General features: G+C 41.2%; 1 protein-coding gene across 4 annotated transcripts in view; it reads left to right on the top strand.

Annotated features, from left to right (window-relative positions):
* The window catches only part of PIP5K1B (phosphatidylinositol-4-phosphate 5-kinase type 1 beta), a 324,986-nt gene that overhangs the window by 159,592 nt on the left and 147,947 nt on the right, over positions 1–17,447 (top strand). For all 4 annotated transcript variants that reach the window (XM_032635392.1, XM_032635395.1, XM_032635393.1 and 1 more), the window contains exons 4-5: positions 4,886–5,016; positions 17,027–17,144. In XM_032635392.1, coding sequence (XP_032491283.1) covers positions 4,886–5,016; positions 17,027–17,144 — 249 coding nt within the window. The remainder of the gene's footprint in view (positions 1–4,885; positions 5,017–17,026; positions 17,145–17,447) is intronic.

Raw genomic sequence — 17,447 nt, 5'->3', positions numbered from 1 at the left:
CCACAGAGCTGCTTCCTTTGCTGAGGTCAAACAGCCAGACTTAAGAGAGAGCTTCCAACTCTGATTCCTGGCTCATTTCGAAAAAAAAAAAGAAACACTGAAGCAGCACGGGTTTTGCAGCCAGACTACCACGCGCTAACAATGTGAGTGGGGCAAGTCAGTTAACTTTGCTGAGCCTTAGATCCCCACGGGTAGAATGGGTGTGATTGTCGCTACCCTTCGGTGTCCTTGGAAGGCTTAAATGAGGTCAGAGATTCTAACGTGTACTTTATAACTTGGACTCAGGAGCCGTACTCCCCAGGTATGAGTCCCAGCTCCACCTCTTCACTAGCTGTGTGACCTAGTGTAAGTTACTAAACCTTCCTGAGTCAGTAAGATGGAGATAGTAATAGTACCTACCTCACAGGGTCGTTGTGAAGATACAAGAGTTAATGTAACCAAAAGCACTTAGAGTAGTGCCTGCCTTTTTGTAATCATTCTATAAGTGTGCTATGATTATGGTAGATGGTGATTATAATTGTTGTTATCTATATATTAAGTGCCTGGCACAAACAGTTGATCAAAAGAGATTAACTTTATTATGATTTCTTTTATATCTCTCTTCAAAGCACTTGCATTTTAAGGAGCCTGAAAGGAAAGTAAAAGTATTACAAGTCTGGTTTTTGGTTTAAACAGATGTCAGCGGGGTCCTTTCCAAAATCTTATTCCTTCGGGGTTTCCAAATTTAATCCTATACCACAGGACAGAGATTTTTTTAATGCTCCTTAGAGCAAGAGCAAATGCTTGAGCCTCACTGCAGACCTTCAGAATCAGAAGTTCTGGAGATGCAACCCGTAAGTCGCTTTTCTTTTTTTCAGTGCCTAATGACTTTTTTTTAAAGACTTGCTTCTTAAAGTAGTTGTAGGTTAACAGCAAAATTGAGAGGAAGGTACAGAGGTTTCCCATACACCCCCTGTACCCACACATGCACAGCCTCCCCATTATCAGCATCCCCCGCCAGAGGGGTGCACTGTTACAACCGATGAACCCACGTGGACACATCATAATCACCCAAAGTCCATAGTTTACATTAGGGTTCACTCTTGGTGGTGTACATTCTGTGGGTTTAGACAAATGCATAATTATATGCATCCATCACAAAGGTATCCTACAGAGTATTTTCCCTGCCCTGAAAATCCTCTGTGCTCCACCTCCCCTCCCCCAGCCCCTGGCAACCACTGATCTTTACACTGTCTCTGTAGTTGTGCTTTCAGTCTGTTTTAACAAGTGTCCCAGTGAATCCCCGACTTGCTGAGGTTTGAAAATACCAGATATATCCTCCTGCACCTTTGACCACCCTCTGTTCCTGGGGGTGTGGGAGGGGGGACGTGGTGGGTGGTTGACAAAGAATTGGGTACTCCATGTTTGACAGATGTTCCAGTCCAAGAAGCCCTAAGTGACTGAATTCAGCAGAAATCCAGGTAGTTCTGGAAGCAGAGTCGGGGTGGGGTGCGGGGAAGGAAAAGCAGTTTGAGAGCATGTGAGTCTGTTGATAGGTCTGGAACAGAACGTTTCGGGATGTTGGGTCCTCTGGAAAATGCTGATGTCATGTCTTGTGCCGTACTGCCCTGAGTGATGGGTAGGAGAAGAGAAATCTCTTGAATTTTTATGTGAAGTTAAAATGAGAAAAATTCATTTCAGCCTTCAGAAGTCAGAGCTATTGGTACAAAAGGTCACTGATGTCAATTGGCATTGCTGAGCTCAGAGCGGGAGTATTAAAATAGCAACTTTTTGTTTTTTAAGCACTGGTTGCACTATTTGGGCTTGACTCTTAGTCTTTTGCCATCTTGCTGCTCTGGGATCATAAGTAAAAAAGAAAAACACCAAGATGTTTCTCTTACCTTCTGCAGGGACAGGGATAGGTAGTTTTCCTCACCCTAAGGGGGATGTAATATTTGCAGTGAAGTAAGCAGAGCGATTCAATGATGACTCCATGGGAAAGTGATTGTTACTGCTTGTGGAGTGGAGGTGCCTGAGCGGTGTGAATGATCGTGGCCATTTCAAGGGAAGTTAGCAAGTATTTACTGGGGACCTAGCCCTGTGCAAGATGTGGTTTGTTTGGGGTTCAACCTTGGTTGACAGGATTACTGAACCTTGGGAGAGGAAACCAGTCTCGGGGGGCGTGGTGGATTGGTTGTAAGATAAAATTTAGTTTGGTGCCGTATATACTGTGTTTGTGATGATAGAGTCGCATCCAAGTAGGTTTAAAATGTCTGAGAGTCATATGCATAGAGCCATTAGTTCCAGTATTTGAAGTCATTAGCAATGGATTGATTGTCTGCATAATTAAGGAAATCTAAGGATCAAGGATCAAACTTTTAGGGGCACTGCAATTATAACAAATAAAAGATGAGGGGCTTCCCTGGTGGTACAGCGGTTGAGAGTCCGCCTGCCGATGCAGGGGACACGGGTTCGTGCCCCGGTCCGGTAGGATCCCACGTGGCGCGGAGCGGCTGGGCCCGTGAGCCATGGCCGCTGAGCCTGCGCGTCCGGAGCCTGTGCTCCGCAACGGGAGAGGCCACAGCAGTGAGAGGCCCGTGTACCGCAAAAACATAAAAATAAATAAAAATAAATATGAGAAGTTAGTGAAGACATGAGAGACTATCAGAAAAGGTGGAAGTGGGCCCAGAACCATGTTCTATCATGGAAATCAAGAGGATACATTTTTTCAAGGAGATACATTTTTTGACGTTAAAAGCAAGAAGAAGTAAAAAAAAAAAGCATGTGCGAAAGTGGAGATGGGTCTTGGATTTGCTAAGTGAAAATGACAACTCAAAAGGAATATATTTTTTTATAAAACAGATGATCTTTATTACATTCATTTAAGGCATGGTTTCTCAACCTCAGCACTAATGATATTTGGGGCTCGATAATTCTTCGTTATGAGCTGTCCTGTGCGCTGCAGGATGTTTAGCAGCATCCCTGGCCTCTACCCACTAGATGCCAGTAGTAACACCACCACCATCACCAGTTATGACAACCAAAAAATGTCTCCAGACAATGTCAGATGTCCCTGGTTGAGAACCACTGATTTAAGTATTTACTTAGCTCCTGCTGTGTACATGGTACTACATTAAACACTGCAAGGCATAAAAATATGCCACACTTTCACCCTTAAGAGGAATGCATTCTGATTTTCCTAAATTGAGTTATTCTGCTATTTCTCCTATTATGTTGGTTAAAAGTATTTATGTACACATGCACATTTACGTACACACACACACACACACACACACACGTATGTTATTCCTCCAAGATAACATTGTCAATTTAATTATGGATTAATATTAGAAAAGTAGTAAATTGGAAATATTGGTGTTCCAATGCTATGTGTTTTATCATAGATCAGTGAAGGAAATTTTGATTATGGACCCATGGCAAAACGAGTAAGCAGCTTTCAAATCAAACTTTTTATATTCCATTTGCATTTCTCTAATGATTAATGATGTTGAGCATTCTTTTGTGTGTTTGTTGGCAATCTGTATATCTTCTTTGGAGAAATGTCTGTTTAGGTCTTCTATATCACCTCACACCAGTCAGAATGGCCATCATCAAAAAAATCTACAAACAATGCTGGAGAGGGTGTGGAGAAGAGGGAACCCTCTTGCCCTGTTGGTGGGAATGTAAATTGATACAGCCACTATGGAGAACAGTATGGAGGTTCCTTAAAAAACTAAAACTAGAACTACCATACGACCCAGCAATCCCACCACTGGGCATATACCCTGAGAAAACCATAATTCAAAAAGGGTCATGTTCACTGCCGCTCTATTTACAATAGCCAGGGCATGGAAGCACCCTAAGTGTCCTTGGGCAGATGAATGGATAAAGAAGATGTGGCACATGTATACAATGGAATATTACTCAGCCATAAAAAGGAACAAAATTGAGTTATTTGTAGTGAGGTGGATGGACCTAGAGTGTGTTCTACAGAGTGAAGTAAGTCAGAAAGAGAAAAACAAATACCGTATGCTAACACATATATATGGAATCTAAAAAAAATTTTTTTAAATAAAGGTCATGAAGAACCTAGGGGCAGGACGGGAATAAAGACGCAGATGTAGAGAATGGACTTGAGGATGCGGGGAGGGGGAAGGGTAAGCTGGGACGAAGTGAGAGAGTGGCATGGACATATATAATATACACTACCAAACGTAAAATAGATAGCTAGTGGGAAGCAGCCGCATAGCAGAGGGAGATCAGCTCATTGCTTTGTGACCACCTAGAGGGGTGGCATAGGGAGGGTGGGAGGGAGGGAGACGCAAGAGGGAAGAGATATGGGAACATATGTATATGTATAACTGATTCACTTTGTTATAAAGCAGAAACTAACACACCGTTGTAAAGCAATTATAACTCCAATAAAGATGTTTAAAAAATTTTTTATATATTCCAAAGGCTCAAATTATTTTTTGCTCTCTCATTTCTTATGAAGACAAACACTCTTCCTGATCCATAGGTATGTTACAGAACTTCTGATTTTTTGAAAAATGCAATGGTATCAATTATCCTTTGGTAGAAATTATAATTCTGTATATTGCAAGTGTTCTACCAAGTTTCTAAGTTGTTAATAAAAGAAAGATGGAGATTTTGGACTGTAATTTGACCTTAGGAACACTTATAGGAAAGATTACCACCGAAATAATTTCATGGCAAGAAGTGTACTTGATGTTTGGAAAGTACTCTCCATGAAAAGAAGCAGCCTGTCATCTTTCCAAACCTAGCTTCCTCTTTGCTTAGGAACAAGAAAGGAAATCTAACCTCACTCTCCTGTTTTTGCTGCTTGTGACATTGAGCAAGGCCCCAACTACTGAGGCTAACGCTGAAATCCTTGTTGTCCCTGCAGACTGCATCATCTGCCATCAAAGGTGCTATTCAGCTGGGAATAGGATACACAGTGGGTAATCTCACCTCCAAGCCAGATCGAGATGTTCTCATGCAAGACTTCTATGTGGTGGAAAGTGTGTTCCTACCCAGGTAAGAACGTTGTTACTTGTGATGATTTCCATGCTAAGGAACCTTCGTTGTGACATCTCCATATTGAAGACTTTTCTACCAGTACAAGACTTTATTATCCATGCATGTGTACATCATGTACTGATGTTCATGTTAGACCTTTGGCTTGCCCAAAAGCAATCCAAATGATTATTACTTTCGGTTGCGTCAGGTGTCTTGCATTTGTATGTGGCGGTGGTAAATAGGGTTCATCCTTTGGGCCAGTTGTAATTAATTAGTTGTGATAATGCTTAGAAGACCCTATGGAGAAAGACTCTGAGATTCAGTGGGAAAGAGTACAGTAATCACAGAGTAATGTCTGCATAGGTTTAGAGAAAGAGGGCACCCGAGACACAGCACCTGGTGCCGAGCTTTTGCTAGCCCTAATTTAAAAGATGAGTTGGGGGATGCGCATTTGGGCCTACTATCTGAGTACACTCATGTATCTCCTCTTTTAACTTTCCTCCAGAAAGCTTATGAGGATCCCCCTATTTTGATGCCATATTTGCAAAAACACCCAAGTTACCCAGACATATCACGTCTAACTTTATTATACTGGGCGGGGGGGAAATCAAACTAATAAGTCTGAGATGGATGGTAGGGATGGTTGCACAACAGTACGAACGGACATAATGCCACATAACTATGCATTTTAAAATGGTTAAGATGGTAAGCTTTATGTTATACATGCTTTACCAAAATAAATAAATAAATAATTTATAAGTCTAACACTAGCTTAACATAGGAAGAGAACTACTCATTATTAAATTGGAAATGTAGCTACTACAGACAGGACTTTTCAAAAAAATAAAAATAAAGATATTTGATTTGGGGGCTTGGGGCCAATTATATTTTCTTTGGGGCTATGAGGATTGACTTGTCATTTATTTTAAAATAACTGTTTCTCTCCAAAATAAGCCAATTTTATTATCAATTATTATTTGGCTTGAGTGAGAATGGTTGGACTGAAACTTTTCCTCTCAGTGTTCTCATTGTCTTATTTTTTAAAAAACCTTCAGGGAGATGGCACTTACATTTATTTCTATGTCCAGGTGTCAACTGCCTAGAAATAAAACCTTTAGGTGAGGGTGTCCATGTAGCCACAACAGAGCCCATGGATAAAAGAAAGTCAGCTATGAACCCAGACAGCTTCGTTTTGCTTTAAATGCTCTGGGCTGAAGAACAAAGTTGGTCTATGCAAGTTTTAAAGTTTGCTTCTCTAGGTTTCCCTAGCAGCCACAAGAACTAGTTTCCATGCAGAAAATGGACAACCCCAAGGCCTAAGATATAATCCTGTCTGCTCATGACACTGCTCTTCTTTCTATAGCTGGAAAATGTCCGTTGTGTTTGTTTTTAACAACCTATCATTCCAAAACAGTATGTATTAACTATTTTTTCTCTTTAAAGTCAGGAGGTTATGAGTTTATCTTAATCTTTTGGTATGTTCTGTTAGGCTCAAATTCCTGTGAATTAGGCTTAAATTCCTGTAAATGTGTTTCCAGAATATTCTAATTCTCATGGTCTTCTAGGGCCTCTACCCAAATATTCCAACCTTATTTTTATCTTCCACTGCAAAGAACAAGAGGAGCAGAGGCCTTTGGTAAGAGGCTGGCTGGCAGTGAGTTCAGGATGCTGGAGCAGTTACAGCTCAAGATGGGTGTACACAGAAGGGCAGGGTGCTGCATCCTGGCTGATCTTTTCTTCTCATAGTGTCCAATCAACAGAGCCAGCCATTGATGGGAACCACAGGAAGGCATGGCCCAAGCATACGGTCCCTAGGCCGGTAGCATCAGCATCATCTGGAACTTGTTAGAAATGCAGATTCTTGGGCTTCCCCAGATCAACAAAATCAGATACTCTGGGTCTGGGACCCAGGAATCTGTTTTAACAGTTGCTCCAGGTGATTCTAAGCACATAAAAGTTTGAGAACCACCGAGCTAGCACATTGCTTCCCATTTTAGGGTGACAGTTGTTCTAGTTGATACCAAGTTTTGTTCTTGGAGCTCATAAAACCCTAAATGATTTTTTCTTTTACTTTTTCTTTTTTTTTTTTTTTTTTTTTTTTTTTGCGGTACGCGGGCCTCTCACTGCTGTGGCCTCTCCCATTACAGAGCACAGGCTCCGGATGCGCAGGCTCAGTGGCCATGGCTCACGGGCCCAGCCGCTCCGCGGCATGTGGGATCTTCCCGGGCCGGGGCACGAACCCACGTCACCTGCATTGGCAGGCAGACTCTCAACCACTGCGCCACCAGGGAAGCCCCCTAAATGATTTTTTAATTAATATCTTAAATATCAAAATTACATGTTTAGCAACTGAATTATACATGACACTGTATGAGATACGTACAACAAGGAGCACATAACTGAGGTCTTCATAGGCTCTTTTAGGCCCTTTGAGTGCCTTGATTCCTTTTGTTCACTGACAATTTTTCATAAGCATACTGCATCGTTATGATTAAGACAAGAATGAGATTTTTTTTCACCTTTTTATTCAGGAGTAAGAAACCAGAGTTGGACCTGGCTGGCTTCTGTATCTTTGACCTTAACTCTGTATTCCAGGATAGCAGCAGCAGCCGCTGAATGGCACACACGTCACTGGTGAGGGGCACCTAACTGACCCTATTTAGAGGAGTCCATTGTCACATTTAAAATATATCATTTAAAGCATATATAGCTTTTAAATGTCAATATGACATTAAATGTTTGATTCAGGCAAAAATTTCTTTCAGCAGATACTGTATTGTTTGTTTAAAGAACGTATGTGCTCCAGATGCATTTATATGAAGCAGAAGAAACTTACATGGGGTCTTGTCTCAGTTTCCTCATCTGGGATCAGCTTCTTCATTGGTTTAGCAAAGGGATTGGACCCAGTATTTCTCAATGGAGGTGCTATTGGCTTTTTTTGGATGAGTTAATTCTTTGTGCAAGACTGCACATTTGTCAACCCCAGGCCATGCCAGTAACTGTAGCAATCAAAATGCCCCCCAGAGTGATGGATAAATTCAGTATCTTGACCATGGTGGTGGTTTCACTGGTATATGCATATGTGAAGATTAGTAAATGTTATACTCTATTGTATGTCATTTGTAACTCAGTAAAGGGGCCAAATAATGCTCCTTCCCTACCTACCCATATGCCTGTGGATGAGTAGAGAAAGGTGGGCAGGACTGGCCCTTGTTGAAGCAGCTGAAACATTCTGAAGTCTCTGGTGGCTCTAAAATTCAATGCATTTATCTGGGTCATAGAACTAATTGATTAGGGTACCTTGAGATGTTTTAATTTACCACTGCTAGGAAGCTGCTGGTTCTGTTTCCCTTAGCAACAAAGTGCATTGTGTTATTTTTTTATTTCTTTATTTTAAAGTGGCTCAAAGTTATTTTCAGGTATTATGTATTTGCACTACAGATTATTTCATTTTGTAGATGGAGAAAGCTCTGGACCTGTTTAAGACTTGAAGGATGATATAATACCCTTTTCAACTATATGGTTCCATGATCTTCCAAGGTCACAAAGTAGATGAGTAAGAGAACCATGGTCACATATCTTAATCTTTTGACCCCAAATTCTGTGCCATGATCAGAAACTCAGGGTTGCAGATAAATGTTCCCATGTAAATGGAATTAGGAAGAAAGAGGATGTTTTATAATGTTTCTACCATGTAAACCTGAACCTGAACTGGCAACAGGAGGCAAAGTTTATGTGCCAACTATGGACCAAGCATAGTTTTATTAATAATATTTATATAATATGCATTATTCAATTATTGTTATTACTTTCATCTTTACCATAAAAAAGCCATTTTATATATGAAGTAACTAAGGCCCTGGGATGTTAAGTGGCTTAACCCAAAGTGATAAACCAAAAAATGGTAAAGCCAGGATTTGAACTCCGGGGTGGCTGGCTCCAAAGTTTTGTTTCTCCCAACACTATGGTGATAAAGCACAGGAACAGTATTTCTGCATTTTTGAATCAAAAAAAAATCTAGAATTACGAAACTAAATCTACCTGTCTGGCCCCTTGACAATCAGCTTGAATCCGTCCCTCTGCTCCCCTGCAGGAGACACCATCACTGCCTTCTCTGGAAAGCTGGCAATAAAAGTTTATATATCTTTCCATATTCAAGAATAATTATCTAACCAAAGACTTTGTAAAACTCTCCTGAATTTTCATCTCCTCACTTATGAAATGGAGTTTAGCTTGCTTTGAGGACCGTTGCAAAGCACAGACTGCCCTTAGATTGATGGATGCTCTTTGGGATTTATTTGAATCTCCAGGGAATACCCTCAAAGAGAGGAGAGAATTCCACAGAACTACTGTAAGGGTGAAACATTATTCTAAATGACAAGCAAACATATATGTCAAAGGTCATATAAGTGTTGCCAGATATCAGTGCTAGACGTTATGGTTTTGACAGACTCGCCAACCACCTGCATTTCAAGTTTCACTGACATAAACTCATCCAAGAATCTGTCTGTACCAGGGGTCAGCACACTACAGCTCAAGAGAAAAAGCTGGCCCCCTGCCTCTTTGTTTAAATAAAGTTTACTTGTAACACAGCCTCGCCCATTCACTTACATATTGTCTATGGCTCCTTTTGCACTACGACAGCACAGTTGGGTAGTTGCAACAAGACTCTAAAAAGATTGCCAACCCCTGATCTATACAGACATTCCATACCGGGTTTTATATAGATGTGGATAGAACACAAAGCTGCCGGAATATTTTTCTCTGGATTAAATGAGAGGTGTGACTGTCACTGGACAAGCCAATAACACAAGGTCCCTTCCAGTCAAAACTTTTAAAATATTTGTTCAACATTTGTGTAGCGGGGATGTGGAAAAATGATTTTCTGTCAATAAAAATTATATATCTCTTCCTTTAACTCAAAAATGAAAGATTTATTGCACGCACTGAATATTACATAACATTTTAACTTATTTGAAATTGCCTTGCAAACATAATTTCCCAGTGTGGTAATAACTGCTTGAGAAGTTTACCATTTAGAGGATGAACAACAATATCACATGTTCCCAGTAAATGACACCCCAGAACGCATTCTTTGGTTTTGGAATTTAAGCTGTTGCTGTCAGCTGATTCGCCTCGAAAGATGGTGCAGCCTCGTGTTTCACAAGGCGGCTCAGGGGTACCCATCACAGATGTGCTCAGCAGAAGGAGGTTGGCACCAGCAGGGGGGTATGTCTGTTATTTTCTTATGTTTGTTTTGTTTTTCCATTCAAGAGCACTGTCTGATTTGGCAAGAGAGAGGACCAATTTCTGTTTCACAGGTTAAATAGTTATGTGTGAAACCTGCGCGATCTCTACCTTGCCTGAGTTGGCAGAGGCAATTAATAATGCTTAAAGCTGCTTCTTCATACCCTGACTTACAAAGGTCTACTTTGAAGACTGGCTGCCGCCACTAGTTTGTTACTGGACTGTAGTGTCACTTGTCCAATTGTATTGCACTTAAGTTTTCTTTGTCTCAGTATCACCATCTGTACATTAGGACAAAGGACCCTTCACTGATCCTGCCTCATGGGAGGTGTGGTCATGTTTGCTGTGATGGTTAAATTTATGTGTCACCTTGACTGGCTAAGAGATGCCCAGATAGCTGATAAGACATTATTTCTGGGTGTGTCTGTGAGGATGTTTCTAGAAGAAAGTAGCATTTGAATCAATAGACTGAGTAAAGAAAATCACCTCACCGATTTGGGTGGGCATCATCTAATTCGTTGAGGGCCTGAATAGAACAAAGAGGTGGGAAAAGGGCTAATTCACTCCCTGCTTGAGCTGGGACATCCATCTTCTCTTGCCCTGGGACGTCAGCATTCCTGGTTCTTGGGCCTTCAGGCTTGGACCAGGCCTTATACCATTGGCTTTCCTGGTTCTCAGACATTCGGGTTTGGACTGGAATTACACCACCAGCTCTCCTGGACCCCCAGCTTGCATATGGCAGATCGTGGGACTTTTCAACCTCCATAATTGCATGAGCCGATCCCTCATGATAAATCTGTCACCTAGGAGTTGCTGACCTACTTGTTTTGCCAGGAGGCCACAAACCCACTAACTGTTGAAATCAAGGAAGCTCACCATATATAAAATGCTGCCTCTAAAACCTCAAAGCTCTGGGCCTCAGCTCCAAAACTGGACCCCTTAAGGGTCCTGGAGATGCTTACTCAGTTTCACCCCATTGCTTTGCACCACATCTCTCCACCCAGTGCCGCCAAAAATAGCGCTTGGCTATCAGGCTCTAAAATCACATACACAAAGCTGGGTGTTCACGGTACATACAGATGAGAACCCCAGCATGGCTAATCAAACTCAGCCTACCTGAGGCCCTCCTGGGGAAGTAATTGGGGTATTTGGGCAGGTGGTACCTGAAGCCTCTAACTGGATCCTGAAAAGGAAGCCTAACCGGGGAACATTAAATTGAAGTTAAGGCAAAGCTGACTGCTTGTGACTTTTCCAATGCCCTGATGTGGATCTCATCTCCCCTCTTGTTTGTTCCTGACTAGCCTCGGTCAGTGCTTTCCCTCCCTGGGCTTTGATTTCCTTATCTGCTAAATGGGAAATTCCAGACGGTGGCTAATGCTTCCTCAAGCTTCAGCGTTGTATAATCCTAAACATTTATTGCCATTAAGAAATAACGTTATGGGAACATATGTATATGTATAGCTGATTCACTTTGTTATAAAGCAGAAACTAACACACCATTGTAAAGCAATTATACCCCAATAAAGATGTTTAAAAAAAAAAAAAAAAGAAATAACGTACTTTTGGACTTAAGACGAACACTAACTTTAAATTAAATGTAGTTAAATTAACAGTTGAACACTCCTCCGAAGAGTGAATATCAAAATGCCAGAGCTGATCCATAATCAGACTTTGCTTCTTGGTGAAATAAGGGAGAAAAGGACGAGATAGAGAAAAGTACAGTTTTTTAGTTGAAGTTTCTCCCTCCTCTGGTGGAGTTAACAAACCCTTTCTTTAATAATTTGATAGGACAGTACTGTGTGTTGGCTTACTTGTTTAGGTTCTTACTCGGCAAAAGCAAGTTGGAAATCCCATGTCGGCCTCCAGATTTTTATTGGTGAAATTTTACCAGCTCTTTTACATGTCAAACCCCTGGTGAAAACCTCACAGCTGAAATTTCCAAAGGCTTGATTTTATGCCAAGACAGGAAAGTGGAGTTTTTTCCCCCAGTCACTACATAAATGGATTGAAGAAACATAAGTCTTAAATTGTGAAGAAGTCTGCTCTTCAGCAGAGTCCGTTTTTGCTGGAGAAACCTAGGTGCTGGACAGTCTCCTGTTGGCTCCCACCCAGGCTCCAGCAAGGAAAGCCTGCAGGAGTCTCTGGTGGACCTCTTCCACGGGCCAGCAGACTAACGCTGACTGCGGTTGTGTTACTGCCTTGGCTTAGCCTTTCGTGCGCGTGCAGAGGAGCCTCTGTGCTGGCCATCAGTGGACCAGCACCCACACTGGTACCCAGTAGGTCTGCCAGTGCCCAACCTGAGAAAATCAGGTTAGTGTCTGCTGGCTTATCCTCACTGCACCCGCTGTTTGGTGTTGCGCTTGTGCCCTATACCTCCTGACAAACTCCAGCTGGAGCCAACAGCCCATTAATTTACATTTCCTGCAGTAGAACTTCATTCATGCCGAGTCGGTATTTGTTACTCCCTGGAGCAGCTCAATAAGCAGAAGCAAACCCTTCTGCTGTGTGGTACCCAGTGTGCAGAGCTTTGTTTTGGGGTTATGGCTTTTACCCCTAACTTAAAAAAATTTTTTTTAATGTTGTAAATGGTAATATATAGAAGGGTTAATCCCCATGATGCTTTTAGAAGAAATACTGTGAAAAGTGTGCCTTTCATTCCTGTGCCTTTATTACCTGTCTAGCTCTAATGGTCACTGTTACTTGGGGTCTGTATATCCTTCAAGGCTTTTTTGTGCAGATGCATGCCAAAGATATACTTTTTGCTTTTGTATGCAAATGGTGGCATGCCATACACAGTATTCTGCATCAAGCTTCTTTCACTTAATCTGTCTCAGATCTCACCACGTCAGTACATAAGCCTCCTCGTTCTTTTTTAATAGCTGCGTGGTATTCCAGTATGTGGCTGAACCATAATTACGTTGACTGGTTCCCTTCTGAGAGACATCTAAGTTGCTTCCAATCCTTTGTCCTTACAAACAGTGCCATAATGAATAACCGGGTACAAACATGTCATTTTGTACAAACAGCAGTTTATCTGTACTGTAAATTATAGCCATGCATTTGCTGAATCAAGAGTTATGTACATTTGTCATTTTGACAGGAGTTGTGAAAATGTCCTCCAAAGGAAAAGTATCAATTTACTTTCCCACTAATAGTGTCTCAGGGTACCAGTCTCCCTTGAGCTATATCAAAGTTTTAAATTTCTGCCCATCTGAGAGAGAAAATGATATCTCGGTGACCGTTAATTTGCATTTATTCTATTATAAATGAGGTTGAACATCTTTTCATATGCATAAGCCATTTATACTTCCATTTCTGTGAAGTGCCTGATTATACCCTTGGCTATTTTTTTTACATATATAACTTTTCGGTCTTTTTCTCTGCTGTATTTTGGAGCTCTCTGTATTGGGAGATTAGCTCTTTGTGATATGAGCTGCAAATATTTTCTCATTTTGTCACTTTCATTTCCCTTTTTTTTTTTTTTAAGCCCAGTTAGTCCACTTCATTCTCCACGTGACATGTCAACCCTGGGCTGTCTCCCATCACCACACAGCCTTAATCATCCAGACACACTGAGGGCTCCCCACTTGCCAGGTGCATGGCCTTTCACGTTTCCATCCACTTTGCCATGTTATTTCTAGAGGCTCAGTACCAGGCCTCAGAGAGCACAGCTTGTAAATGGCAGAGATGGAACTGGAACCCAGGTGTCCCTGGACCACAGGGAGTTAGGAGCATCTTAACTCCCATACAGGGCATCCAGTATGATTTAACAGAATGCAAAGTCTTAATGTTTGTCAAAGGAAAGCAGAATTCATAAGCTAAAACCTACTAAGAGAAAAAAAGTGGCAATGTTTTATGATCCACTATAGGGAATGTTCCTCTCCATTCAGGCAAATGGAGAGGTTCAAGATTGTATAACCTCAGCAGTTAATTATTAATATATTGTTAGTTATGCTGTGAAGAAATTGCCACTTTCTATAATGCCTGTGTTAAGTATTACCCCTGCCCCCTTTTCATCATCTCCATTTATACAAATACAATTTATTGATGACCCCATACAGGCAAGCCTGCCTCACAGTTGACCCATACCATTCTCTGTATCTTAATGTGGCCCAAAGCTAGCTAGATTCGGTGGGGTTTTTTTCTCATTTTTAGTGATGCGGTGGCTTTTAATACGAGCTGTGTCAGGGTGGATACCTAAAGAAACGAATGTTCCCTTTCTCTAACCAGAGATGTTCTCTGTGTACGTGTGTGTGCGTGCGTGCGTGGGCGCATGTGTCTGCCTGTCTCATTGCCAAGGAAACCTAACACTATCCTTTTTACACCATTGCTAAATAAACCATAGCACTCAGGGAGATGTGAATCCAAGGAAAACTATTGTAATTAATACTTGCTTCAGGGAAAGGTGAACAACTCAAGAAGCTCAGAGTTACCAAAAATGAAGATGATAGTAAAAAATACTGTATCCTCAGGGGCTTCCCTGGTGGCGCAGTGGTTGAGAATCTGCCTGCTAATGCAGGGGACACGGGTTCGAGCTCTGGTTTGGGAGGATCCCACATGCCGCGGAGCAACTAGGCCCGTGAGCCACAACTACTGAGCCTGCGCGTCTAGAGCCTGTGCTCCACAACAAGAGAGGCCGCGATAGTGAGAGGCCCACGCACCGCGATGAAGAGTGGCCCCCGCTTGCCACAACTAGAGAAAGCCCTCGCACAGAAATGAAGACGTAATTAATTAATAAACTCCTACCCGCAACATCTCCTTAAAAAAAAAAAAAAAATACTGTATCCTCTCTAATAAAATCTTGGGCCCCCCAACTGCATGGAAATAAATCATTTAAAGAATAATTCCATGTAAGTGGAACGGGTGTTTTATTTTACTCTTGAATGTTGAAGGTGATCTGCTATAATGGAGTGAATTGCTTTGCATGAGATTGAAAGGAGAAAACAGAGTGGAACAAATTAAAAAATTGGCAACACTCTTAACCCACTGAAAATAGCCTGCTTCAGAGCCCAAGGCATTGTGATTATTTTTACTTGCTTGCAACAGTGAAGAAGGATGTCAGAGGTCATTTTGAACCTCTGCTTTTACCTCTTATGTCTACATAGCGCATGTTTTCAAGTTATGTTCATATAAGTTCCAAAATTACTCCTTTTGGCAATCCCGTAAGAGCTGTAACTGAGTGCATGTCTCCTCATAAATCCCAAAATATGGAATGAGGAAATGTTTGAATACCATACCTGGGTGTCATACAAGCATTATGAAATATTCAGCTGTACTTACTTAGGGCAACGGTAGCCATTTAAGTGAGCAGATGATATGGGGGCTCTTCCAAACATGAGGCTCTTCTCCCAGGCAGCCTCCGTTCCTGTGTCACTCCCCTCCTGTGTGTGCCTTGCTGCTGCCTGAGTGCAGGTCCTGGCCTTTCCAGATAAGATTTATTATAAGAGGATGGCCCCTACCAACACAAGCCAACTACTTCCTCTGGAACTCACCAGAAGGAACAGTCATCTGTAACCATGCAGGGGAAAACCTGGCCGCACTGGGTACATTGAACAGATCAAGGATGATCTTTGACTATGGTGATTTTGACTTATATGTTGACTTTTGAACCTAAGCTTCACCTAAGAATCAACTTTACTGAATTAGCATTATCTTGAAAACTCATTTTTTCACTCAAAAAATACTTATCGTCTACCATGTGTTAGGTGCTGATACAAATTCTGACTGACCTCAGCAAACTTAAATTGTAGTAGATTCCAAGTGCTTGTTGTGTGCTAAAAGCCTTTTTATTTGCACCAGTTGATTTCGTTTAACATCCATGAAATCAGCCTTCAGTGTCCCATCTAGAATATGGTAAAAAGAGATCCTGAATCTCTACATGAAAGTACATATTCTACTGCATTGTTCTAATTTCTTACAATGAAGGATTAGGTGACTTTTCTGATGTCATGTGAAATAGATCTAGTCAAAGAATAAAATGAATGGTAAACATCAAAATTCAGGGTAGTGGATGCCTCTGAGGAGAAGGAAGGGTATATGATCAGTAAAAAGGCAATTCAACTATATGAATAATATTCTTAAGGAGCATTTTAGGTTCATGAGTATTCACTGACTTCTTTATACCTTTTATATATCATAAATTTTGCACAAAATTTTTCAAGGGTGAACCCAGAAGAGGGAAAAAAAAGATAATGATATATATGGGAATGGAAATCAGGTTTAAAATCCCTGAAATATCTAAGGTCTTTTTCCTGTAACTACGGATGTAGAAAGGGTTCAGATTCAGGACCCATCTATTTCCACTGTGATGGTTCTCTCTGTTGGTGAGATATTTTCTAAATTATTTTACTTATTCCTGGTTTAAAAATGTTTATCCAACATTCAAAATTCATTGCCAAAAAAAAATGCATTTTGGCATTGCTCCAAACACTAAGCCCTGGATCTTCTACCTGAAGCATTACAACAGTGGTTTCACTGGGGAAAATGGAGAGGTTTTCCCAAGAAGGAGGCAGAGGGGGATGATGAATTTTCAGGTTAAAGACACACTGTGATTGGCAAGGGATGCCTGCTTGGAGTGGCCCTTGCTGCGTTAGCATCTGTTTTTACCTGATGCCCATTGGCCTTTGTGACATGAGGTTAGAGAGACCCAGTACCAAGGGATGTTTTCCTAGAGGGGAAATTGGCACAGGACAAATAGAGCTAGAATTTGAAGTCAAAATTGTCTTTGCTAATGTTCCTTCTCTCTCTTTCTTTTTTTTTCTTTTTAACATTTTAACTGCAGTGAAGGGAGCAATCTGACCCCAGCACATCACTACCCAGACTTCAGATTTAAGACATATGCTCCACTAGCATTCCGATATTTCAGAGAACTTTTTGGTATCAAGCCTGATGATTACTTGGTAAGAACCTATCATTTTCCTTACTTCTCCAGAAATGTGTGACGTCAACATTTTTCTCATAGCAACAGTGACAAGTGGCTTGTGTCTCTTATTTTACAAAGCTCTGGAGCATAGTAAAAGTTCCAAGTTTCGTAAGGATTATAAATTTAGCTTCAGGAAATGTAGTTTAACTCTGCAGCTCTTACCTGATAGCTACAAAATGTGCTATGGTAATTGATATTTGAATAAGTGGGGTATCGGTTGCTACTTCAGATAATTATTCTAACAGATATATTATAATTAGTTATAAAGACTCCTGTGAAT

Source organism: Phocoena sinus, chromosome 6, assembly GCF_008692025.1.
Source record: "Phocoena sinus isolate mPhoSin1 chromosome 6, mPhoSin1.pri, whole genome shotgun sequence".
Taxonomy (NCBI): domain Eukaryota; kingdom Metazoa; phylum Chordata; class Mammalia; order Artiodactyla; family Phocoenidae; genus Phocoena; species Phocoena sinus.
The sequence above is the reverse complement of the archived record's forward strand: the minus strand, read 5'-3'. Positions and strand labels throughout refer to the sequence as shown.